The following is a 27,242-nucleotide window of genomic DNA, read 5'->3' on the forward strand; positions in this document are numbered from 1 at the left end:
ACTCCTAGGAGCAAGGATTGATGTTGGGGAAGGTATCATGATTTTTACCTCCTCACCAGGTGGTTCTCATTGTTTCCCTAAGAAAAATCATAAAGGTAGGAGAGGTATATGCAAGGCCTCCACCATTTATGATCTTGATGCTTCTTCACTTGATAATACTTGATGCTCACATTTTTCTGCGCCAAGCTGTAAGGCGTTAAAGAAAAGCGCTTATGGGAGATAACACATGTTTATTTTCAGTATTTTTTCTTTTTGTTGAGTCTTGGAAGTTATTACCTCTGTAATAACCTATTCTTATCATTTTTATTTCGTTTCTATGCCAAGAGTAGCCTCTAATAGGAAGAAAGTAAGATTTGGGGATGTTGCTGTCCTAAAAACAGATTCTATGATGTGACCATAAAAATTCGTAAAAATAGACAGAGCGGAATTTTGAGCTGTAATTTGTTATGCGTATGCCCCAGGTTATTATATAACTTTTGTTAGTTGTCCACTTTTCGAGATGAGCAATAGAGGATTTTCAAAAAATCGATCTTTACCTGTTGTTCTGTTTTGACAGATTTCTGCACTATTTTCATTTGCCTCTTAAATCTCTTTCTTTTTCAGTTCTTTTGATCAAAGAGCTTTTTGAAAGGTTGCTACAGTATCTAATGCTTTAATAGATGTTTGATATATGTTAGTATTGAACCCAAGTAATGAAGAATTGTGTGAAGTTTTGTATGAAGGAAGTTTTCAAGTGTAGGGAAAGAAGAATGATGTGATGAGATGAAGAATGGACAAAAGCTCAAGCTTGGGGATGCCCCTGCACCCCAAGAAATATTCAAGAGGTACAAGCGTAAAAGCTTGGGGACGCCCAAGGCATCCCCTCTTCATCAACAAAGCAACAGGTCATCTCTCTATGCGCTATATTTTTATTACTTCATACGCTATGTATTGTTCTTGGAGCGTCTTTATTTTTGTTTTTATTGCTTTGTTTTGTTTTGTTTTCTTTGCTGTAGCATATGTTGGATCCCGGCACATTTGTTTTGGAGAAAGATCCGCTCCTTTTTAATTGCATAGAACGTTCTAGTTTTCGCTCTTATTGTTCTGTGAGTGTTCTAGTTTTATAGTACTGCGTTTAGCTCTTATTCTTTCACTTGAATTTTGTTCAGATCTCGTTAGTATTTTTTATTTGTGTATGATTATCTCTCTGATTCATAATGTATTTCATCTCTGAGAGTTATTTCAAATAAGTTGATTGGTGTTGGATACGAATAAAATATTTCATGACTATAGTGATGCAAAAGGGACCTTCTCTAGACTATGGCATAGACTTTGGCATGTAATGTTGGATGTTATTATTGTCATATGCTTGTTATTTATTGTTGTAGCATGATTTGTTTCAAATGACCGAGAGTGCATAATGTGTCATTGAAAGAATCATGTGTTGTTTCCATCATAAAAGCATAATATTGTGGTATTCTCCTTTGATGCTTTATTGGGTTGACTTGGCGCATGCTTATACCATGTTATGACTATAACCAGTCAACTAAAGCCTCTATGATCATTTAGTTTTTGACTTGTAATATCACGCTTTGATTGATAATGTTTTGTCGCTATGCATGATTATGGCCATTATTGCTCTCTTAGTTGGTCGTTCCCAGTCTTTGCTAGCCTTCGCCTGTGCTGAGTATGATCTCTACTCGTGCATCCAACCACAATGAAATAAAGTTTGATAATTGTGTCCACCATATCTACCTAGTAGCATTATTGCTATTCCAAGTAATTCATCATGTTTTATTTATCTTCCAAATTAAATTTTTGCATGAGAAAATTAGTCAGTAAAACTCTCACGAACTTGATGGCACATTTACTTTCTTGTACTAAATAAATTTGATCATTGTGCCTATCTTATGAAGTTTATATGTTTGCAAATTGCGAGTTGGGATTTAGTAGAACCATGTTGTCATGGGGAACACTTTCAACATTGCACTCATATTTAGTTGATGTCATGTTCTTTTGTTTATGGATGCCCAGCGGTGCGAACTAAAATGAAAACCTATAAGTCCATGGAGTTCGTATATGAGTTAGGGAAACGCCTGGGCTGCTAATCTAAGCCATGCATCATTCATGGTGGAAATTTACAGCTAAGCCATAGTGAGCATTCTATGAAGCATTTGCAATAAAAAGCTATACCCATAGTAAATAAAAAATTGCTGAGATGCTCAGTGTATGTTTGTCTTGTCATTTTGGCATGGGATTGCTCTTACAAGAGTACCTCCATATCATCGGGCAAGAGGTACCCCGTTGGCGGTTCTCAATGATACATGTATACTTACAATGACAAGAACTTATTTGGAACCTAAGTTGAGTAGCATGAGATTTAGGTACTCGCATTCAAGGGGCATGAGATTTTCAACTTGTGATTTGCAAGCATATAGCTCATTTTTTTAATCACATTAATTTTAACCATTCAAGATGCTTATGATATGAGCAATGAGAGCTCAAAGCTAATAAGTACCATACTTTTTGGAAGGTTTATAGAACTTGTTTATCTTGCTTACTGTGCAAAGAGTCTCTCTTTTTTACTATTATGTTGAGTCTTCATTTTCTACTTTATGCACGAATTAAGAGAGTATAGTTGTCATTCTTAGTGCAATGTGCATAGTCCCAAAGTTATTATTGATTGATTCATGATTTTGACCATTTCTTGTTCTTAAATTACTTGTATCTAGTCACCCTCTGAACTTTGAAGGTGTCCTAGCATTTATGTTTTGCTATTCCATAAAGGATATGTTGAGTACCACTTTGTTATGTTTACTCTATGCTCATAAACAAACAGTTGCTTTCAATGCACTATTATTAATGATCATTTGTTTGAGCTACTTCTCATGTTATAACATAGTTGCTAAGTTCTATTGAATTATATCTATCATGTCTATGTTTAGAGTACTTTCATCCCAGCTCACAATGTTTTACATGCTTGATCAAGATTGTGTTGGCTTCATGTCACCTCAAAAATTATCTTTGTTATCACTTACCTACTCAAGGACGAGCAACAGTTAAGCTTGGAGATGCTTGATACGTCTCAAACGTATCTATAATTTTTGATGCCCCATGCTTGTTTTACACCAATTCATATATATTTTGCTTACACTTCGATGCACTTCTATATGATTTCCGGCACTAACCTATTAACAAGATGCCATAGTGTCAGTTCCATGTTTTCTATTTTTTTTTTGTATTTCAGAAAAGTTGTACATGAAATATTCTCGGAATTGGACGAAACAATAGCCGAAGTCAATATTTACCGAAACGAAGACGAAGTCCAAAGGGGGGTCGAAGTGGTGCCACCGGGCGGCCAGACCTGCCCTTCGCGCGGCCTGGCCTTGGCCCGCGCCATGGGGGGTGTGGGCCCCCCAGGCACCCCACCGACCTAATTTCTCCGCTTATTTATTTATCTTCTCGGGAAAACCCTAGATACCCGAGCCTCCATCCACGAAAAGTTTTGTAGCGGCCGCCATCGCAGAACCCATCTCGGGGGGTTCTGAAGCTCTTCCCGGCACCCTGCCGGAGGGGGAAATCATCACCGGAGGCATCTACATCGCCATGCCCACCTCCGAAGTGATGTGTGAGTAGTTCATCCCTAGACTATGGGTCCATAGCAGTAGCTAGATGGTTGTCTTATCCACTTTGTGCTTCATGTATAGACCTTGTGAGCTGTCCTACATGATCAAGATCATCTCTATGTAATCCTATATGTTGTGTTTGTTGGGATCCGATGAATATTGTATACTATGTTGAGATCGAATATATATCCATGTCATATGTTATTTGTGATCTTGCCTGCTCTCCGTTGCTAGTGGAAGCTCTGGCCAAGTGGATACTTGTGACTCCAAGAGGGGGTATTTATGCTCGATAGTAGGTGCATGCCTCTAGTTTTCTGGGAAAGTGACAATAACTTCTAAGATTTTAGATGTGTTGTTGCTACTAGGGAGAAAATAACAATGTTTTATCCGAGGGTAATTCTATTATTTACTTTACACAAATTGCTTAGTGCGGTATCAACTTAATACTGAAAGGGGTTCGAACGATAACCGGAAGGTGGATTATTAGTCATAGGCGCAGTTAGATTACGGTCTATGTATTATGTTGTAATGCTCAATCAAATCTCATAGTAATTATCTTGTCATGTATGGCTGTAATTTATTCACCCAACATGCTATTTATCTTTATGGAGAGACACCTCTAGTGAACTGTGGACCCCGGTCCTGTTTCCTTTACCCTGATAAATTCACCTACTGCAATCTTGTTCTGTTTACTTTCTGCAAACATTTGTTTCCACTCGATACGTCTAATCCTTTGTGTTCAGTAAACCGGTGAGATTGACAACCTCACTGCAAGTTGGGGCAAAGTACTTTGGTTGTGTTGTGTGCAGGTGTAACATCCCAAATTTTCAAACAAAGAAGAAAATGAATTTCCCTATTTTCCAAATTTTGGAACCAACAAAAACTTTTATTAAATTAAGTTTGATACATAGTGATCATGCTTATATGTTGTGATATTGCCATGATTGTTTGTTGAAGTATTTTGAAATGATCTTAAATCCTAAACCCTATCCTTTTCACCATCCAAGTTAAAACAAAATAAAAAAATTTAAATAAGAAAAGGGCCTATGTGCCTATGGCTATTTTTGGTAAAACTTTTACCTAGGCTTTTCTACCTTGTTTAGGTGTTTTGAAAACATCAACAAACCTAACCTAGTACTTACCAACAAATTCAAGTGAGATACAAAAATAAAATAAACATATGCATAGAAGCATATGTGGCACTTAGCCATATTCCCAAATCTTGACCTATGCACCTCTACTTTGCCCAAATGGTTTGAAACCAACACTAAACCCCATCTAACTCTAAATGGACCCTTAACCATGCCCAAGTAAAGCAAGGGGAACAAAATAGAAGATTAATAAAAATTGGAATTTCACTTCTTATGTGTTTATGGCCATTTTTGCAAATCTTTGAACTAGGCCTTTTGAAATTGTTTCAATGGTTTTGAAATGTTCCTAAACAAATAAGAATCACTTTTGAATCAAGAAAAACCAAATCAAATAGAGAGAAATAAAATAAATGAGAAAAATGCAAATCTCACTCACATACACAAATGGCCATTTTTGCAAATCATCAACCAAGGCCACCATTGCTTGTTCCATTGCTTGTGAAACACTAATATAACAATAACAAATACATTTGCATCAAAGAAACACAAATCAAATCAAAGGAAATATCAAAATTCACTCACATATGATAATGGTCAATTTGCACTTTTATAACATCTTGCCCACTTTGAGCCCCTAGTTTGGCAGATTCTTAAACTAAAACCCCTCACTTCTTTCCACCTCATCCAAGACCATATCAAGATGAACATTTCTTGTGTTGACCACTATGGTTGACTCTGCCTAGTTTGACCAATATAAATGAGACAAGTTGCAACCTTGAAACAAAGTATAGATCATCCACTTTTTGAAACTTTGCAAACCAGCACCAATTTGCACACCACCACCACCACTCTACTCCATATAGTATTCAAATCAACTCCACCAAAAGAATTGAGAAATTTGAATATTTTCTTCATGCGGCCATTAACACAAACACTTCGTGTGCACTACTTGACATTGAGCATACATGCCTTTACCCAATGGTTCTAAGCCTAAACCAGAGATGCAATGAGATCATTGTGGTCCTTATACCTCCTCTGCATCAGACCATGCCCTTTAGCACTGATAAAAATGCAGACATGATGAAGAACATCACCATGCCAACCATGATTGACCTCACCATGCCACCCTACCTCACCACCTCTCTCTGGTCCCTTTCTCCATGTCAACGAGACTCCTCACACTCCCTCACGCACGCTGGTACCTTCCCTGGCCAGAGACACGCACGACACTGGCCAAACGACGTGCGCCCAGGACGCCCAGTACATGCCATGACGTGCATGGTCACGACGCAGAGCGCACAAGAGCGCACGCTCGCCCGATCGCTGTCGTCCTCCTCTCGCCTTTCCCCTCCGCACGCGTGATCACCACCCCACCTGCTCACTCCCAGACAACCCCATTGGCTCGCCGGTGCCCTGTATTCGATGCCCTCGTCAACCTCTGCCGCGCCCATACTACCAGGACGATGACGATGCCCGAGCTGGCCCCTCCTCCTTTCGCTGCGCCAGCAAGTCCTTGAGCATGGCCATGATGCTGGCCATCCCACGCGCACCTCGCCTTGCCTCTTCGCGCCTCAGAGATGCCGCGCCACCGTCGACCTTGCCCGCACCCCACGGCCACCTCTCAACTCTATAAAAGGAGAGCTCCTCCTCCTCAATTGCTCACACCACTCGACTCACCTCCTCTCTCTGATCATTCTCAACCCCTCTCCACTCCACATCATCGTCGGTAGACCTCCAATCGACAGCTGAAGTCTGCGGCGGTGCTGCAGAGGGCGCCATCGATTCCCGCTACCGTTGGAGTCATCGTCGTTACCAGCCACCTCGCCATCGTCCGCAACATCACCTCGCATCAACACCGCCGTCTGCCGACCTCCGGTGAGCTCTCCCACCCCCTAGCCTCGCCGCGCCAGTAAGCCTCTCTCGTCGACGTAGACGACGGCCGAGCGTCGTTAGATCGCGATATGATCCTACGGTCGGGAACAGAGCATATCGTTTCGGGTTTAAATAGAGATTGACACCTGTGCCCCACCTGTCAGGCGGCCTGCCGCGTGAGAAACACTGCTGGGCTGGCCCGTTGAACCCCTCTCTGGCCCATCTATGTTTCCCGCCTAAGCCCACAGTTTGAATTCAAATTAAACTGTTTCAGTCAAATTCTTTACAGATGCTTTGTTAAAAATCAAACAACTTCAAATCTACTAAATCAAATTTGAAAAATTTTATATATTTAGAAAGCTCATGAAAGGCTCCATCCAACCACACTGGATTCAAATCAAAAATCTATTATAGATTTTGAATAGTAAAAATAACAAGTTAGAGAGTTTTCAGAATTCAAATAATTTTAGAAATTCAACCATAATGAATTTTGAGGTGATTCCACCTCTCATAATTCACATTTAAAAACCCTAGTTTATGAAAAAATATGATATGGGTACTGTATATGATCATGGGCTAGAATCAAAAATTGGCTATGTAGTCAATACTAGTCCATTTAAACTTGTTCAAATTTAAGTTTTCAAATCTATGAGGTGTAGTGCCTCCTTTACAACATTTTCCCAAGTGTTATGAAGTAATATGATGACCTCTATTGCATGGTCTCACATTTGCTCACTTGAGGATATTAAATCAAATAGGATTTAAATTGCATGAGGTATAGAGCCTCATTTAAATCATGTTTCTCAAATGATAAGTGGGAGGTGTTGACCTTGGTCAACATGTGATCCTACATTGTTATTTGAGGAGATTAAATCTTAACAAGATTCAATGAGAGGAAATTATTTCTCCAAACTAAAGAGAAACCCTAATCCACATTTCAATGAGAGGAAATTATTTCTCTAACACTAAGTAAGAAAACCCTAGTATAATTTTGGGTAGCAATGTTAAGTGATGATGCTAGATCATTTGTGTGAGCCATTAAGGCTACTTAAATCTACTTAAGTGTTGTTTGGTGATTGTATCCTCGTATTCGTTTATAGACGCTAGTACCGGAGACTATCAAGAAGAGGAGGTATTCTACCAAGAGGAAGAAGAAGAGAACTTTGATCACCTCACCAATCAAGGCAAGCTAGACTAATGCAAGTTATATTGTTGCAAGCTAATATTCTTGCAAGTTACCCAAGTGCAAGGCTCTACAAGAGCAAGGCACCATTACATTTTACTTTATGCTTAATGATCCTATCCCAAGTTTTTACCTTACAAGTTTTGACTTTGGTTTATCAAAGATTATTTTTGATTCATGATTCACTGGTCTAGCAATGGAGTGGTACAAGAGCATCACACTTAGCCTAGAAAGCTATAAGCTATTTAGCACCCCTCATAACTAGTTGCTAGTGCTAAACATTAAAAGTAACTAATCTAGTTGGGAACTTGTGAAAACCAATGACTTTAAAAACCTTGGAAGGATGAGTCATTCTATTGAAAGATTTTGAAGGTGAATATGACTTGTGAATGACTTGGTGACTTTGACAAAAACTGATGGTTGGGTTCGAATGCGATACCATTCCAATTTTACAAGTACCCCCACAATACCTGAATCTGGGTAAGGCGTAGCTGGAAACTTATGTATTTTAGTATGGGTTCCCTCTGAACAAGCGTCATAGGGGTTATGCCGAGGCTGCCTCCGTTGAAAGTGAAATGACGTAAAATGAGGTGAATGTCCTACCCAAGCCCTGTGCAGTTCCCGGGTTGGCAGTTTGCTCTCACCGGGAGGCCAAGCTCATGGGAAGAGGTGCCTATACTAGGGTATGTAAATGAAAGGTTATGATTGGTATTTCGCGTACTGCGTACGATAAATCAGGGCCAATTACCCCTGACGGACTATTGCAATTATTGTGGCACAAGTGTACAACCTCTGCAGAGTGTAAACCTATTCGAATAGCCGCGTCCGCGATCACGGACAGTTGGAAAGGCCATACTGTTCCGTCATCAGAACTTTTCCAAAAATATGAATGGTGACTTGTGACTTGAATTGAAAGGCGACTTTGACTTTTAATCACAACTGAGTTGTGGGAATGATACTAATGTTCCCACTTGAGTTAAGTTAGGCAAATGAGGAGTCTTTGTTTACTAAATGCTTATGAAATAAAACTGGCTTTATGCAAATGAACCTAGAGCGAGAACCACCTTACTATAGTTGATAGTGCTTACACTAGTATTAGTTTGCGAGTACTTTAAATTACTCATGGCTGTGTCACCGGCTATTCAAATGGCCATACTATGAAGAAGAGCCCCAGTACCAGGACGAAGGACAGCAGGACGTCTACGATAACTAGGACCACTCCTGACGTCAACAGTTGCCTGTGGAACAGATGGACCACAATCGCTACTTCGCTTCCGCTATGTGTTTTGTAATTGATCAATAGATCAATTATTATTGTAATGAGACTGGATCATGTGATCCTTTTATTGTAAGACAATTATGAGTTATAATGAATGATGTTCTATGATATCAATCTATTATGTCTCGCAAAAACAATATTCCTGGGATTGCGATGTATGGCATAATAGGCATCTGGACTTAAAAATCCGGGTGTTGACAGCAGGTTCCATGTTGTTGCTGACGCCGGTAGTGTGCCCTGCCACTAGTCAGCTAGCAACACCTTCAGAACCACGTCTTTCTCCTACTGATCGATTAAACCTTGGTTTCGTACTGAGGAAAAACTTGCTACTGTGCTCATTACACCTTCCCTCTTGGGGTTTCCCAACCGCTTTCACAACAACTGCCAATAAGATTGTCTGATGTCATCACCACCATCAATAACCTCGACCCTAAATGCAAGGGATCGATGTAGCACTTCTACATGTTGAACCACTGGGCATCGAACCGCAAAAGCAAACGGTAAAACAATTTATTCTCTCAAACTAGAGTGTCACAATTTTAGTTATCTATGCACTAAATAATTTGAACATGCAAATAGTGATTCTTTCTTTTCAATTTTAAGGCAATAAAGTAATGTTTGTGAGGAACCTCGTAGATATCCCAATCCTCGGCAATGCAAGAGGACAAGACAAATGTTTTAATCTTTTGGCTAAATTATTTGGCTGCGGACAAGGCTAGTTTCGTAGTAGGTACTTGGGTATTCCGATTCATTATCTGAGGCATACAAGTGCTGATTGAAAATTACCGGAATATCGATTACGATTTAGATTAATTAGCTGGAAATCCAAACTATTATTATTGGAAGGAATATTGAATCTTAGTAACAATACTAAGTAACATGGTACTGTACATGATATCATTCTTGAAGCGGGGATGGTCGGGATGGAGAGCTTGACCCGGACGGTATGAAGAGCTTGAAGCGTCGATCCTTTTGATGACAACAACGAGGTGCGGCGTGGTTAGCGGTGGTGGACGAACGATGAGGCGTGGTCGGCGGCGTTGAGGTTGAGCTCGACCGCCGAGCTTGGATGTAACTGGGGGAAACTATCTCGGCGTGTCAATTGAAATTTGGTTAAGTCCAAATAGTGCTAGCGGACTCTGGCCTGGTACGCTACTAGTTTGTTCGTCTCGCTTGGTGTCCACTCGGTCCAAATATATTGGAAGCGGGCAGTCCTGGGTGCACACGACTGATAGATCCGTACTGACCACGCGTGGACAAAAGAGCCCACTGCGGGTAATTTCTAGTCCCGCATGCGCTTACCACGGGTGTGCTGCCAGTAGGAACATACACGTGCACAGTTTCAGCTTGCTACAAATAAGAGCAGTTGCGTGCCGTAAATAGGATGCGAGCCTGCCTCTACATCGTTTTCCCTACTAGTGCATGATATGGAACCACATAGCCGACTTACATGATTGTTGTCATATTTCTATTAACCTATTAAACCCTATGGTGGATCTTTTGTTTATGAGATGAGTTATGCGATGCAATTTTCGGTATGTGCTTGATTTATTTCTATATGCATATATTATCCCACTAGTCGGAAATAACTTATAGAAGAAATGTAGTGGGGTGCACTTTGAAAAGACAAATTCCGCTAGTATCTGGACCAAATACCAGAGACGTTAAATATTTTAGAATGTCGTGGATATTTTTGTACCGAAAGCATGGAAGTAGATTTGATGGCTGCCGCTATGTTGGGCCCCAATAGCCCGACCCGCAAAAAAAGCGACGTGGACCACAATGCCAAGCAGCCGATACGGGGTGTACCTGCAGCGTAGTCTTATGGGGCACGCCGCCAGCGAGACCCAAATAAACCCTACCCTGGCCCGTACCACCCCCATTCCTCACTCACACCCCCTCCCCCACTCCATTTCTCTCACTCAGGGGCGTGAGCCGCTAGCCGTCGGTCGACCATCCTATCCCCGTCCCCGTCCACACCTCCATCCATACTTCCCCACCTCCGTCCGTGTGGCCTGCTCGCCTCTGTCCGTTCCACCGCTAGTGAGTTTTGGGCCTCCTTATTCTCTTCTTGTTAGATTGAATTGTTAGTATAAATTGTAAAACTGTTAGTCTAAATTATAAAATTGTTAGTCTAAATTTTTAGTGTATAATGTTAGTCTGTAGATGATTAAAAGTGTAATGTAGTATAAAATTGCTAATGGTACATACAATAGTGTGCAGAAGATTAAAATTGTTAGCGGTGTATTGTATAGTAGTGTAAAATAGTTAGTACAATGTGCACAATCTAGTAGTGTATCCTTCTATGAGTTCAGAGTGTTCAGAACTTCTTATGTGTCATAATATGACTTGGAACAAATTGATCCTCATGGTTCCTTCTTGTGATTGGTTATATGTTCTTTTTGGTTCTACTTGGTTGCAACGGCCGATGATTATTCTTTGGTACCATATAATGAGAAAAGGTGTCCATAAGATTGTTATGTCCCAAACGTATCTATAATTTTTGATGCTCCATGCTTATTTTGTTACAATTCTTAAATGTTTTATGTGCACTTTTCCACAATTTTTAGCATTTTCTGGGACTAACCTATTAACGCAGTGCCGCATTGCCAGTTCCTGTTTTCTGTTATTTTTGTGTTTCAGAAAAGTTGTACATGAAAGTTTCTCAGAATTGGACGAAACAAAAGCCAGAGACTTATTTTTCCGGGACGAAGAAGGAGCCAGAAGGACACGTGCATGAGAGTTGCCACGTGGCAGTACATAGGGCAGGCGCGACCCCACCCTTGGCCACGCCTGGCCCATGTACTGGCGCCTCGTCGCCTCGTTTGCTCCGCTCTTCCGCCTATTTATTCTTCGTATCGGGTAAACCCCTGAGACGAGAGCCTCCATCCACGAAAAGTTCCGACGCCGCCGTCAACCAAAACCCTAGTTCGGGAGGGTTCTGCAGTCCATCCCGGCACCCTGATACGTCCAATTTGCATCACTATTTTATATCATAATTTGCTGTTATTCATTGATATATTTCATATTGGGACACAATACTTATGTTATTTCATCTATTTTGCATGTTTCATCATTATTGGAGGATCAAGCACCGGAGCCAGGATTCTGCTGGAAAAAGCACCGTCAGAACGCAATATTTCGGAAGATCAACTGTGGAAGGAAATTATACCAAAAATCCTATTTTTCAAGATGACGAAGAAAGCCAGAAGGAGGAGCCAGCTGGACCCAGGGTGGGCCCACACCATAGGGCGGCGCGGCCCATGGCCTGGCTGCGCCACCATGTGGTGTGGGGGCCCCACAGCCCCTTTCGCCTCCTTTTCTTCGCGAAACCCTTTGTCCCGAAAACCTAAGCCACAGAGGGTACCTCGCGAAGAGTTACAGCCGCCTCTGCGGGGCGGAGAACACCAGAGAGAAAAGAACTCTCCGGCGGGCAGGAATCCGCCGGGGAAATTCCCTCCCGGAGGGGGAAATCGACGCCATCGTCACCGTCATCGAGCTGGACATCATCTCCATCACCATCATCATCATCTCCACCATCATCACCGCCGTCTCCACCGCTGGACATCGTCACCGCCGTTGCAATTTGGGTTTGATCTTGATTGTTTGATAGGGGAAACTCTCCCGGTATCGATCTCTACTTGTTGTTGATGCTATTGAGTGAAACCATTGAACCAAGTTTATGTTCAGATTGTTATTCATCATCATATCACCTCTGATCATGTTCCATATGATGTCTCGTGAGTAGTTCGTTTAGTTCTTGAGGACATGGGTGAAGTCTAAATGTTAGTAGTGAACTATGGTTGAGTAATATTCAATGGTATGATATTTAAGTTGTGGTGTTATTCTTCTAGTGGTGTCATGTGAACGTCGACTACATGACACTTCACCATTTATGGGCCTAGGAGAATGCATCTTGTACTCGTTTGCCAATTGCGGGGTTGCCGGAGTGACAGAAACCTAAACCCCCGTTGGTATATCGATGCAGGAGGGATAGCAGGATCTCAAAGTTTAAGGCTGTGGTTAGATTTATTCTTAATTACTTTCTTGTAGTTGCGGATGCTTGCAAGGGGTATAATCACAAGTATGTATTAGTCCTAGGAAGGGCGGTACATTAGCATAGGTTCACCCACACAACACTTATCATAACAATGAAGATTATTTAGCCGTATGTAGCGAAAGCACTAGACTAAAATCCCGTGTGTCCTCAAGAATGTTTGGTCATTATAAGTAAACAAACCGGCTTGTCCTTTGTGCTAAAAAGGATTGGGCCACTCGCTGCAATTGTTACTCTCACACTTTACTTACTCGTACTTTATTCAACTGTTACATCAAAACCCCCTGAATACTTGTCTGTGAGCATTTACAGTGAATCCTTCATCGAAACTGCTTGTCAACACCTTCTGCTCCTCGTTGGGATCGACATTCTTACTTATCGAAAATACTACGATACACCCCCTATACTTGTGGGTCATCACACCCTGCCGGAGAGGGAAATCACCGTCGGAGGCCTCTACATCGCCATGTCTTCATCTGAGGTGATGCGTGAGTAGTTCTCCACGGGACCATGGGTCCATAGCAGTAGCTAGATGGTTGTCCTCTCCTTGTTGTGCTTCATGTGAGCTACCTAACATGATCAAGATCATCTATTTGTAATTGCTACATGTTGGTTTGATGTGGATCTGATTTATAGAGAGATTACTTTGGTTGAGATTATGTATTATGTTATTATGATCTTGCATGCTCTCCGTTTCTAGTAGATGCTCTGGCCAAGTAGATGCTAGCGACTATAAAAGGGAGTATTTATGCTCGATAGTGGGTTCATGCCTCTATTTAATCATGGGTAGTGACCTTGTTCTCTATGGTTGTAAATGTGATGTTGCTACTAGGGAGAAAACAACGGTGTTCTATTCAAGGGTAGTTTCATCGTTTACTTTACACACATTGCTTAAAGCGATAGTCCGTTGCTTGCAACTTAATACTGGAGGGTGTCGCGGATGCAATCCTGAAGGTGGATTATTAGTCATAGATGCAGTTGAATTACGGTTTATGTATATTGTTGTAATGCCCGCATACTTTCATAGCATGTATTCTGCACCAGCCATTAGCGTAGAATCTCTGTTTGTCAATTGCCCATATGTAATTTGTTTACCCATCATATTTATTTATTGGGGAGGCGCCTCTAGTGAACTGTGGACCCCGGTCCTTCTTCTTTTAATTGCAATCTTCTACAACATTTTTCTGTTCTATTCTCTGCAAACAATTCTTTTTCCACACGGTTCGTTTAATCCTTTATTTTCAGCAAAACCATTTACAGCAAAACCAGTGAGCTTGACAACCTCGCTGAAAGTTGGGGACAAATTACTTGGTTGTTTGTGTGCAGGTCTCCACGTTGTTGCTGACGCCGGCAGTGTGCCCTGCCACGAGTTGGTTCGCAACACCTCGGGAGAGAACATTTTTCTCCTACTGGTAGATAAACCTTGGTTTCTTACTGAGGGAAAACATCCTGATGTGCTCATCATACCTTCCTCTTGGGTTTCCACTCAACGTTGCGCATAAATACTCCTTCATCAACTCCGCGCTCAACAAAGATCTTGTCATATGTCCAGGCACATTGCTTGCGCGGCACTCTTTTATCCCTATGTGTCTTTATGTAAGGCTTTACAACTATGGCTACTTTACCTTTCTTTGAATTAAAAATATGACTTTGATCTAATTGTTAATATAACCGACCATACGGAAAATGAATCCTTGAGAAAACTGTGTCTAAGATAGGTGCGAGGATAAGAAGTTTGTCATAGTGTTCATGGATGACCTTGAAACCCGTTGTGCCTCTAAGTTGTTGATATATATATATATATCTGTTTTCACTTGTGACTTTGATCTAATTGTTGTTTCTTTCGTATAATTATGCCCATGCTATCCCCTGAACTACAAGTTTTGGGGCGCACCTCGGCCTCAATCTTCCTCTTTCACCGGATGTGGCATCTTATTTTGGGAAAGAGCTGGTTCGGCCCATTAGATGGGGCATTGGTGAGGGAAGACACACTAAAATCTTTACTGAGAATTGGGTCCAGGGAGTGATTCCTTGCACATTGTCAACTCTTGTTCCCTTGCCTACACATGTTGTTGCTGTTAACTTTTTATTGATGAGAACATAGTGTTGTGGGATGCTGATCTTGTTAGCGGCATATTTGATGAGGAAATGGCTTCGAAGATCTTGCAAGTTTGTCTCAGCCGCCATGGTGGTGACAATTTTGCTTCCTGGCCTCATGCCAAATTTGGTATATACATCCTCCGCTCTGCATATAATTTGGCACGATCTGAATCTTTCTTTACATCCCTAAGCAACTTTGGTCGGGGTCTTAGCTCTGCGGTTGTTGATGAAGAGAGGTTATGGAAGAAGCTTTGGAATGTGAAGGCGCCAGGGAAAGTGAAGATCACCTTGTGGTGGCTGGCACATGATTGTCTCCCCAGTAGTCACCAACTATGTAATCGACGTATACTTGCTTCAGATGCTTGTGTGTTCTACGGCCAGGAGGAGAGAGCCGAGCACACGCGGTGCTCTTCTTTCAATATGACATGGAAGTGTGGCACGATTCACGGTCAAGCGGGGACGAAATGACTTCACCATGCCGAAGATATGGCTCTTTGAGTTCTTGGGTCGATCGAATGACCAACACGCTATCACATTGTGACATGCTAGCATCTTTGGGAACATCGAAATACATCTCACAATGATGAGAAGATTAACACCCTCTGAGTTTAGCCAGGCAGATCAAGGCTTATATACACATGATTTTGCTGCATCTATTCAAACAACTGCTATCCAAAGTCGTGATACCTCAACAAGGCCTTGTTGGTCTTCGCCGCTGGAAGGTACGGTTTTCATTAGTTTCGATGCAGCATTGTTCTTTTCATCGAATCAGATAGGGGTAGGCATCATGATCAGGGACCAAATCAGCAATTGTTTGGTTGCTTGCAACGAGTGCATTGACCCTTTCTCGATACGAAGGTTTGAACAAAGTCATCCTGGCCTCGGATAGTCTCTCTGTGGTTCGCATTTTAGATGGCTCTCTAGTTAGAGTTTTTGTGGAGGACATTAAAGCGATAAGTGCAACTATGTCTTAATAATTCAGTGACATTTCGTCGTATTAGTCGTTTTCTTAATAATTCAGCACATATTTTAGCTCGTCGAGTTAAACACTTTGGTAGTTCTTTTCTCCGCAATTCTGTCCCGGATTATATCTGGTCTGAACTTTGTAATGTTATTGGTTAATCAAAGAAGTGCCGAATTCTTTAAAAGAAACTCGGTTTTGCTACTATGATGTTGCAATTATTTATTTCTCGATTATTTACCAGGCAACGGTTTCAAGTCCCGATTACCATCCACGTTGTACACTTGTACTTGTGCATATAGTTGCTTAGGCTGCTCATAGTGGGGAGTAACATAAGGTGGTGTCATGCATAAGTTATTAGTCCATGTTACCACCTTCATAGTGGAAAGTAACTTAGAGATGGTATCATGCAAAGTCTTATTTATTAGTTTGTAGACTCATTTTATCTTAGGGTGTGTGATGTTATGGTAACATAGCTAGTTACCGCCTCCCTCTTTTTTTTCATTTATTGTTATGTCATGTCACCAAAACATCTTGAAGTGTGTGATGTTACTACCTAAGTTACTCCCATTATGAGCAGTCTTATCGGTCAAGAGTAGTATCCCACCAGCCGCAGAGACCAGATCCTAGCGACCTCTGCAAGTGATCTCCATCTTCTCCATGAAGAAGCTCAGACAAACTTTCCAAGAAAGGAATAAAGGCAACCCAAGTATTGCACGAGCCTTGCGACTATGGAGAAGCCCTCCGGTCTTTTCCTCTCTCTTGGTACAATACATAACATATATACTCAGTCATCTCACTCTGATCCATGCCTCCTCTCGCTACCAAACCGTTTCGATCAACGCACGCACATATCCAGTCAGGTTTCTATCATGATTAGCGGTGGCAGCAGGAGAGGAGGCTACAGCTGCAAGGAGAGCTGCCATCAGCACTGCCTACCTCCCCACTCTGCGAAATGCCTCTGCCTCTACCTTGTACTGTCGCTGACCTTCTTGGTCCTTGTCGCAGCCGTGCTGCTCGTGGTCTTGGTCACTAGGCTGAAGAAGCCGACCTTCATCCTGCAGTCCATACAGATGGACAAGTCGTTCAGCCTCCGGCCATCGCCGTCGAACCGCAGCAACGGCGACAACAACGCGACATCGTCCTTGTCATCGTCGTCATGCTCGGTTGCGTCGCTGCTGTTCGCGGCGCAGAATCCCAACGGGATCGGGATAAGGTACAGTGCGGCGGACCTCGGCGTGGCCTATGCGAACGAGCCGGTGGGCGCCATGGACGTGCCGATGTTCTACCAGCCGCCGCGGAGCAGCAACGTGACGGTGCTCATGCACGCCCTGTTCGAGAAGTCCAACGTCAGCCGGCTCGTCATCAGCGAGCTGTCCTCGCAGAGGAAGCTTGTCGAGATCAGGATCGCCGGGAGAATCGACGCCACGACGCACATCATGAACTTTCCTCTGCCGAAAGTGCAGGTTCAGGCTCCACCATAGTCCATACTTGTTCCGTCTTCAGAAGTTTTCTGGAAGATATGTTTCATCTTCAGAAGTTCAATTCTTCTCAAGTTCAGTTAAGTTTGTCTAAATTTGGTGCTGTATTTGTGTTGCAGTTTACGCTCGATTGCACGATAGCAACGAACTACACCGATATAGTGCAGCGGGAGGGGTTCGAGTCTTTAACTACAAGCAAGGTATATATTGACGGACAGTTTCTAGTTTGCGGTTGTTACTTAACCTGTGCAAGCTTTCTATCAGAAATTCAGAACTCAGAACTCAGACGTGTGATATGTTTGCAGGCTCTCCAACTATCTGCACTGCCTCACGTCTCACAGAAGTGCTCAATAAAGCTTGACTTGAGGTCGAGAGAGAAGAAGACAAGGCTTTCAGATTTAGGATGCTGATTACCTAGAATTTAGCAGATTCATGTACATAGCTAAAAAATTTTTGTTGATTGTTGGTCGGGATAGCTTACCAGGCTTGCGCTTGGTATGTACTCTCACGCTATTTTACACTTAGAAAATATATTCTTTGCGCAATATGCTTGAAATAGGCAACTGGCTGGAAATGAAGTGCAATGTAAATGTACTGAACGGTGGTGTGGATGTTGGATGAACTTCTAAGCAACTGGCTTGAAATATGATGTGTTCAGCACATAAATCCCATTTTTCCTATCCGCTTTAGGCAATTTGAGTGTCTTTTTTGGAAAAGTTCCACCGATTTATCAATAATCAACAAAGTTCAAAGAATGGTAAAAGTAATAAAAGTTATAGATATGTCTTTGGATAACCAAAGGATAACTACAAACGCCGGAGCACGCCGAAGGAGCGCTGCCGCTCTTGCCGTTCCAATACCGGAATTGGGCAGACCTTGTCATAGTGGAGCTTCTTGTAGTACACAGACGGTCGTGCTAAGACCTAAAGGGCCAACGCACTTGAGCAACGATCATTGCTAAAGATGAGAACCATTCATTGCAAGAGTCAGATCTGAGACCCCACCAACGAACACGAAAAAACAGCCAAATCCCATGAGATTCTCTGGACACACAACTTCACGCGCCCTTCATCGCGCGCTAGACACCACTGGACTGAGGATATGACATGAGGGCATTATTCTAACATCATGATGTCGTGGCACCCTCACCATCCCGAATAACACACGAGACTACAAAATGTAAAGGAAACCACCCGTCAGCCATGGCTGTGATCCGCTGCACCTCCAAGAGGCTTGCTGGAGGCTGAGCAAGTGAGGGGTGGGGGCAGAGAGACACTAGTAGCAAATAGTTGATAGAAAATACACTAGTAGCGCACCTCTAAAGTTCCAAGCCACCAATATTTGGCCGAAGTACCGGCGGCATGCCAAAAGTTGTACGCCACTAATATTTGAGGATTTTTACGGTACCCTGTACTCCAAAACTATGGAACGGAGTACCAGACTTATCTGGCCGTCCGTAACGGAGGACTAGCATTAATATTATATTTCTACAATTCCAAAAGTGCAATTTACACTAATATACACTTTAACCCTCCTTCCTAATTCCCCAAAGAGGGCAGGAGCACCCCGATTGAGATTGATTTGCGGCACCTCACCCATCTGCGCTCGGTTCCGCGTCGCTACATCCCGTGATCTAGCACTCCATTGCGTCGCCGCCGCTTCTTCGCTTGTTGACTGCCTGGCGCCGCCGCCTCAAGTGTCGTGGTCGAAGGTCCCTTCTTCCCTATGCGCGCGGCCACCCCGATCGATCGGCGCCGCCCGCTTCTTTGTTGGCAGCCTCGCGCAGCCGCCTCCGGCATCCTAGTCGAACGCATGTGGCCTCCCTGATCTGTTTGGCTGTGAGCTGGTTAGTACTCGCACTCATTACTGGCAGTAGTGGCCATACAGTACAGTTTCACTGCCCAGATTTTAATTGATGATAGCAAGTTCTGGTTAATATTGTCTCTAATTGATCTGTGTAATTCTCTGATAATTGTCATCTAGAGATTTGCTGAAATTTGACCATGCATATCAGTAATAGTACCAACAGTATAATTTTAACATGCTTCGTACTGAACGATGGTCACTGAATATTGTTTAGTATCTTTGGCTGCTACCTCTTGCAAGTACATGCTAGTTTCAAATTCTGAAACTTTATATCTGCATGCTGAAAAAGGCAAACTGATGTTATAAAACTGTATGAGGTTTCTCATTCTATTTGGAGCCAATAGGGACAGTTGATGTTTCATGATGTTTTAATTTATTAGTTCGGTTATAATTTGGGCAGATATGACATACAAATGTACCTAAGATTGATGGTTTGATAATGGCAGGTTTGGATGATGGATGGTACCAACGATGAACAGAGGCGAGAGAAGAATATTTCATGATAGTTATTAGTCAGATATTTGATAGTGTTTTAATTGAGTTGAGTTTATGGAGAAATTCTGTAACCTTAATATTTGTTATATGCATGCATTCGCTGGCCTTGGTGCATGTATTCATTCAGCCAGATTTTAACATGTCCCGCTAAATTTGGTGCATACATTCCTTTCGGTATCGGCATTGCATGCACTAGTGGGCGCGCCTCCCGACGGTCCTCTGTGTCCAAATCCATCCCAACTGGTAGGTACCCTACCGATGCAAGTGCCCAACTTTGCCCAGACAAATGAGTGGCAATGGATCATAACAACAAGCAGCAAAATAAACCACATAATCATTTCCACTGATTTTCCATTCTGTTTCTCCACAACATTCATCACCAAATTCAGCTAGATAATACAAACAACACCCAAAACCGCTTATTCCACGACACTGGAGTGATAAAACACCAAAGATCAATCCAAAAAGAGAAACAAGAACAGAACACATGATACTACACGATCACATTGTCATGTGGGACTGGCATCTTCGAGTAGCAGGTATATATGAGGACAACAGCCAACATGGCTAGAAATGCCACAACTACATAGTCAAGGGTTTATAGTCCGCGTTCCCGAGCGCTCCCTCACCAGCGGAGTCCCCATCCTCATGTACTTGTCTCTGCATCCTCCTTGTTAATAGGTTCTGCAAGTTTCTCCAAACTAAATAAAACATGTATAAACAGTTACAACTTAGCAATATGGTGATCAAGTACACGTTCCCCAAAATGTTAGCAGTGGAAGTGTACATATTTGGATGGAAAACAGGCATATAATACAAGCTGCAGCAACACAAAAAGAACAGCAAGGCAAAAAATATTTTTTTTTTTAGCCAAATAAGGATCCAAGTTGCATACAAGTCACAGGTCAAATTAACATCTATGCTATGCATTACAACTGCCTCTTCCATTTTGTTAGCTGTTTGCATTCTAAAAGTTAGATGGGTGGAGATATAACTATGCAAGTAAAAGTTTGAAATGCAAATGCTATAGAAGTCATTTTACAAACAAAAAAAATAGCAATACAGCTATAGAAAAGTAAATAAACCAAGTTATTTTATAAGCCCAACTATCTCCAGACTGGCATTGTTTTTGTATCAGCCATATTTCATATATTCCGCAGATTATATTTGCAGAAAATGGCAAGTGATGCCAATTGAGTAGACATAGTTTCAAACATAAACTGTTCAGCTGAATCTTGAGGAGTCCAATTAATATATGAACCAATGTTCCCTTCAGCAAAGAAGGTGCCGCAATTCTGTACACAGGACGAAGTACAAATAGTCGGCGTTTTTTTTATCAAAACGGATCGCTTCCATTGTTCTGAAGGTAGTTGATAACATCAAAACTCATGATTGTGCCCATGTTTAAATAATCGGAAGCACAGATTCAGCAATTCTGTGTGACGTATGTATCCATATTGTCTAAAATACAGATTAAAGTAATCATGAATACATGTCAGGTTTTGTATTTCCAAAAATTCTTTCCATGCCCTATACAACCAGTATTTGTAGATTGCATGTATGTTGTTCCTTGCAACACCAATCTAATAGTCCTGATCTCAACTATGAATATACAAACATAATACATGTTCCAAGCTTTATCTTTACTCAAAAAATTCAAAGCTTATGTAACCTAACTCGCATAATAGCAATACTAAATCTACAACAGCAATTCTTAAACTGAAACCAGCCACAGCAAAACAGAGAGTAGCCCTAAAAGCAATTCTAAATCATGCATGGAAAAATTAGAGGGATTGGGATTGGGATGTTCCTCACATGGAGTGTGAATCTGTGGAGGGAGCCAACCACCTAGCTGCCATGGCCGCTTCTCAGTTTCACCCACCTCGCCGACGCAGCGAGCAACCGCTACTGCCACCGACCTGGCCGCCATGGCCGCTCCCACCTCGCCTCCGGGGGAGCCGACCACCAGTGGTACCCATCCGTCCGCACGCATCCGTAGGGGGCCTGGACGCCACGGCCTCGCAGCGCGTCGTCACAATTCCTGGACGGCTTCTCCTGCGCAGCGGCTGGACGCCACGGCCATGCCTCGTCCCCCTCCCCGCCCTGGACGCCACAGCCGCGCCACGCCTCATCGCCCGGTCGGCTCCTGATACGCGCATCTATGATGGGCCTGGACGCGCCACGGCCGAGCTGCGCCACGCCTCATTCCACGGTCGGCTCCTCCATTTCCCCCGATGCCGCTCTCTTCTAGAGTTCTAGCCTTCTAGGGTTCGTCCACCAAGTGAACGCGTTAGCTTTTCCAAATCGCCAGGGGTATCTTTGCGAAACCACGCCCACACAAAGAACAAATCACGGAAATACCCCTCGTCGGGTGCACATAATATAAGAAATTACTTTCTGCCCCTCCGGTGGAGGTACTCCACCATTATTCCCAGCGATTTTAGCTTAGTACTCCTTTGCCTGGTCGGGGAGTACGAGGGCTGACGGGCCGCTAGATCGGCCAGATTGGACGGCCTCTGTTAATTCGGGGGTACAGTAGAAGTCACCCTAATATTTACTTACTGACGGCGTATCTGGAAAGTGGGTCACCACGAAATTAGTAGGCCCTAGTGGCTCGACCCACTCCCAAAAATTGGTGGCATGTCCCAATATGCCACGCCATCGGTATATTTTGTATTAGTTGTGTTGTGTAGTGGGCACTTCCTTCCCTACCAACGGCGTCAAAATCTACTTCTTGATGGCAATAAAACTACATATGTTACCAATTCGTTTGGACTTCAAGCGCAAAGTGATGCAACAAGTGTTTATTTTTCATGCATGGACGACTCGAGGGTTTATATCAAACTCTCTAGGAAAATAAAGTGGTTCTATCCACTATCCTGTTCAAACAACCTTGCAAAAGAATAGTTTTGTGTCCTCAACTCTGTTAAGGTGTTTGTCAGACACAACAGGGTGTAACTAATACAAAACAATATAAAATAAAGCAAATATGAAGTGCAAAATATATTTTTTATATTCGAATTTAATAAGAGCTGAGAGTAAAAGTGCAATCAAAGTGAACTGAAGTGTGTTTCTTTTTTTCGAACCATGCAGCATGTAAAGAGTACAAAGCAGAATATAGTCTTGTGAAACTTGACCTGACCAAAAAGAGGAAAAGGGAAAACACGCACAGCAGCCCTAGCGGCCTGACACCTACATAGTGAAATGACCTTTACTTGCTATCGACCACCGCTTTGCTTCTGATTGTATCTGATCAATGAGTTTCTTATGGTTTAAAACAGTTCATGTTTCATGATTTCACTTGATCTCTCTCATAACATATTAGCATGGATAAAGCACTAAATAATAAGTAATAGGTGATAACAAACTTTATTATGTTGCTGATAAGCATTCATACGGGATCACGTAGCGTAGCATAGAGATGATGCATCACATCTCAGTAATACTTCCTTGGAAAAGAAAACTTCTCAAACCAAGTTTAAGATAATCATAAGAACTTTGACATGAAGTGTGTTAACATAATACCATCTTAAGCAAACAAGGCCACATAAAATGTCACTAGATAAACAATATCATAAGTAATCATTTATCTCTAGATAGCCAATGAAAGGGTAAAAAACATATTAGTAAACGGGGAATTGTTGTCACAGTTCCATGCATACTACCAAATTAGTCCAACTAATTAACACCCTCCTCATGGGTTCTTGCCTATAAGTTTGATTATAACATAACGTACATAAACAGGGTAACATATTCATCTACAATACATCACAAACAAAATAACAACGTCATCTCATTACTCATGTCATAACAAAAGATCCACCATCAAAGCGATATAAATATGGCCATAATCATGTAGGCAACTTATATGGATCTAATTATTGAAGTACATAAGGAGAGATTGATACAAGCTACAAGCTATTTTCACAAAGTCATAGTCTAGAGGTGAACTACTACATCTTCATCATGGCATCTTCATCATGGCGGCGATGGTGATGATGTTGATGGAGACAAAGGAGGCACCGGGAGCAACTCCTGTCGTGTTTCTCCCTCCTATCTTCGCAGAAACATCTTTGTTTTGTGTATATTTTCTGTTGATGGATGCCTCTTTGCGACTTTACATATCACGAGTTTATACTTGAAGTTTTAGGTCCAAACTCATCGGATGACGTTTAAACTAAGGCAAAAGGGTGATCAAGGGGCCTAGGGCCCACATCTAAAATGCATCTATGTTCTATGTAGTTTATTGTGTTATATTACATTATTATTCAATCATCTAAGGTGTTATAATCATGATTTAGAACGATTTTAGGGATTTTTCTATAAGATCCCTTTTATTTGTGTTATAACCCCTCCAGAGCAGAAAAACCTTGTTTCTGTATTTTTAACTCTCAGAGACCTTCGTGAACTCAAATAGATCTAGGATTTTATTCTACGCTATTATTTTATGAAGAATGAAGTAATGGAGCACTTCGACCTTACCTGGGTTTGCTAGATAGTCGAGATTGGGTAGGTGGTGTGGCTTCATACCACTGTCGCACCACCTATGCACAATTAGCCCTTGTGGTTCCGTTGCCAGCCATCTTCACGTCGATAACTTAGTTTTGACCTAAAACCTTCTATAAAAGGTTCCCAATCCCGATCTCGAAGCACGACAAACAAAAAAACAGAAACACCGAAACAGATGTTGCACCAGCAAAGATTCTAGGAGGAAACACCGACCGAACACTATCGGTTCGCATCGATCTTCAACCTCTCCAACAACATCTCCTCCATCTCCATGATGAAAGGGGATTAGTCCACCCTCGGGTTATGGGTTTATGGCAGTAGCTTGATCTCTCTTTATCTCTTGTTCTATCAATGTTCTATATTTGCATGAGCTGCCCTCATGATTGTGACCATCTAGTTGGTGCAGAGGCTGGGTGTACTTGGTATCTTCACGACACTAAAATATTCCCTTTATTCAAAATAAGCATAAGAAATAGATAAAAGTTCATCATCAACATAGGTTAGTACTAACTAGACCTAGATTTACGACATAGATCTAACCCTAAACATAGGGACGCAGAGGTGGCGACAACAACACTTCACTCGGGACCAAAAGGCGGCAGTGTTGTAGTAAACCTGGGGACGCGCTGTCAGCGGCTTCACAATGGGTCGGGACGCGGCGACGACAACTAGCTGAGGACCAAAACGCAACGAAGCTTCACTATACATCGGGATGTAGAGGCAGCGGCGCCTCACTTCTCCTTGTCAAAGGGCGAGTCCACCATGTATGCCTAGATGATGGTCTCAACATGCCACGCCTGCTGGTTCGCCTCATGTTACTCGGAGGCGAAGATACTTTGAAGCCCCAAAACCGGTATCATGAGGATTCCAGTGATTCTGCCTAAATCCGCACGTATCGATTCTGAGACGCCCTCCTACACGACGTGCACGATGAATTACACACGTGATACAACAGGAATTGCCACGAGCGGTTACATTACAACAGGTTTACAATAGAGCCCATAAGATACATATATTAAAACAACGACTCTGACGAGTCAAGAATACAAATATACAATACAAAGATCGAAGTCACAAAGTCACAAATAAAGGAAATAAACCGTCCAAGTATGGACAAGATACAAATTGGACTAAGAGTCCTGAAGATAAACAGTGGCGTCCATAACCCTGCTCAGGACATGCCGGAAGGGTAACCTTTCTAATATCGTCATCTCGTACCTGTCAAAAGTCGGGCCAAGGGTTTCCGAAAAAAGGGGGGAGAAGACAAAAAAAGGAAGAAAAGAGCGTAAGTACCAAAGGCACGCACCAAGTGTGACTAGAAACAGTTGTGCTCGCCGGTGTGCTGTATATTGCCCGGCTATATGGTGGGTTTAGCGGCAACACAACTAAAACCAATAGAGACACGCTACAAAATCTGTCTACTTAGAGAATATAAGAGAGCGCGTAAGATAACATGTAAATACTAGTTGTATGCCCGCGCGGTGCCACGGAAGAGCGAAAGATAATGATTTGAGAATATAAAATAACATATCAACATAGTTACTAAGGACATCTCCAACGGTCCGACGCATTTCGGACGCCCAAATTGACCGCCTACATCCGTTTGCGTCGACCCGTGGACGCCATACGGCCCGAGATGACCGTTTATGTCGGGGGTAACCCAGCGGTGCGGTCAGTAATGGCAGTTAACGTCCCGTCGAGGCCTGCCACCGACGATTACTAATTCCCGCGTAACGACGATGGTTCTCGCGCGTGCCCAACAGATTGGCGCGTTTGGCTGGTGTTTCGCGGGCGGGGGAAATGATCTGTGCGCGAACGCCGTTCCCCGCACCACCGTGGCTATATATGGAGGACGCCGGCAGGGGTGACGGGCACACCTCAACCTAAACCCTAGCATCCATCCATGGCAGAGCACAACCTTAGCTAGGATCGCGTTGTTCAGATGTGCCCCGAAGTCCACCCGGATGGTCCGGACCTCGCCGAGCTCCGCGCGATGGAGGTGTTCGACGAGGAGCAGCTCGCCACTGACGCCCTTCAGGACGAGCAACTGGACTGGGAGGCGACGGCGGCAGGGCGCGCAGCAGCCATGGCGGAAATCGCCAGCGCTAGGGCGGAACTCCAGGCCGAGCTCGCCGAGGCCGGGGCGGAGCTCGCGGAGGTGCGGGCGGAGATGGGGGCGGCTAGTGCCGCCCTTGCGGCAGCTCCTCCGTTGTCGGCGGCCCCACTCAAGGACACCTTCATCCACGACATCACCGCCGACGACGATGACGACCACATCCAGTTCAGCGGCGAGCAGCGGGCTCCGCTCGCATCGTTCGAGAGCCTACTTGGGGACGCCGATCGCCGTTAGGCTCGGGCAGCGGAGGAGGAAGCTTGCAGCCATGCGCTCGCCAAGTCCGGTGTACCTGTGCTCCGACCTGGATTCGGTCGCGCGGAGGGGACCGAAGCCCACGTATTTTGACCATGAGAACCGCGAGTTGGCGGACGCCATCGCCACCAGAGATGAAGCGGTGGCGGCAGCGGCTAGAGATAGGGCCCGCTACCGAATCCCGCGTATTTGGACTCAAAGTCGATTAGCCAGGAGCAAACATGCCTCAGACGCATATAGACGCCAGGAGCAAGCACGTCTTGGATAAATAGTGGATTTGACGCCAGGAGAAAGCAGGACTCGTGCATGTACTCGAGTTGGATTCAAACTAAGTCCATGGATACGTGGCCAATCACTTTTGTTTAGACGTACCAT

General features: G+C 43.1%; 1 protein-coding gene and 2 long non-coding RNA genes across 3 annotated transcripts; 2 read left to right on the top strand and 1 right to left on the bottom strand.

Annotated features, from left to right (window-relative positions):
• Positions 1 to 16,935: 16,935 nt before the first annotated feature.
• On the top strand, positions 16,936 to 18,289 carry LOC127298140 (uncharacterized). Its single transcript, XM_051328081.2, has 3 exons — positions 16,936 to 17,614; positions 17,749 to 17,829; positions 17,935 to 18,289. Exons 1-3 carry the CDS (start codon positions 17,021 to 17,023, stop codon positions 18,037 to 18,039), a joined length of 780 nt encoding a protein of 259 aa, XP_051184041.1. The 5' UTR covers positions 16,936 to 17,020; the 3' UTR covers positions 18,040 to 18,289.
• An 895-nt stretch (positions 18,290 to 19,184) lies between these two features.
• LOC127298139 (uncharacterized) lies at positions 19,185 to 20,112 on the top strand. Its single transcript, XR_007849632.1, has 2 exons — positions 19,185 to 19,475; positions 19,942 to 20,112. It is a non-coding gene; the product is annotated as an uncharacterized lncRNA (long non-coding RNA).
• Positions 20,113 to 20,308: 196 nt separating this feature from the next.
• Positions 20,309 to 22,266, bottom strand: LOC127298138 (uncharacterized). Its single transcript, XR_007849630.1, has 2 exons — positions 21,806 to 22,266; positions 20,309 to 20,691 (listed from the first exon to the last, which is right to left on the bottom strand). It is a non-coding gene; the product is annotated as an uncharacterized lncRNA (long non-coding RNA).
• Between the last annotated feature and the right edge of the window lie 4,976 nt (positions 22,267 to 27,242).

Source organism: Lolium perenne, chromosome 5, assembly GCF_019359855.2.
Source record: "Lolium perenne isolate Kyuss_39 chromosome 5, Kyuss_2.0, whole genome shotgun sequence".
Classification (NCBI taxonomy): Eukaryota; Viridiplantae; Streptophyta; class Magnoliopsida; order Poales; family Poaceae; genus Lolium; species Lolium perenne.

What these genes read in the sequence shown, in the direction of transcription:
- LOC127298140 (XM_051328081.2), top strand. Translation starts at nt 17,021, where the DNA reads ATGATTAGCGGTGGCAGCAGGAGAGGAGGCTACAGCTGCAAGGAGAGC. An exon ending in TTCCTCTGCCGAAAGTGCAG is followed by an intron (nt 17,615 to 17,748) that starts GTTCAGGCTCCA and finishes TTTGTGTTGCAG; the next exon opens with TTTACGCTCGATTGCACGAT. An exon ending in AGTCTTTAACTACAAGCAAG is followed by an intron (nt 17,830 to 17,934) that starts GTATATATTGAC and finishes ATATGTTTGCAG; the next exon opens with GCTCTCCAACTATCTGCACT.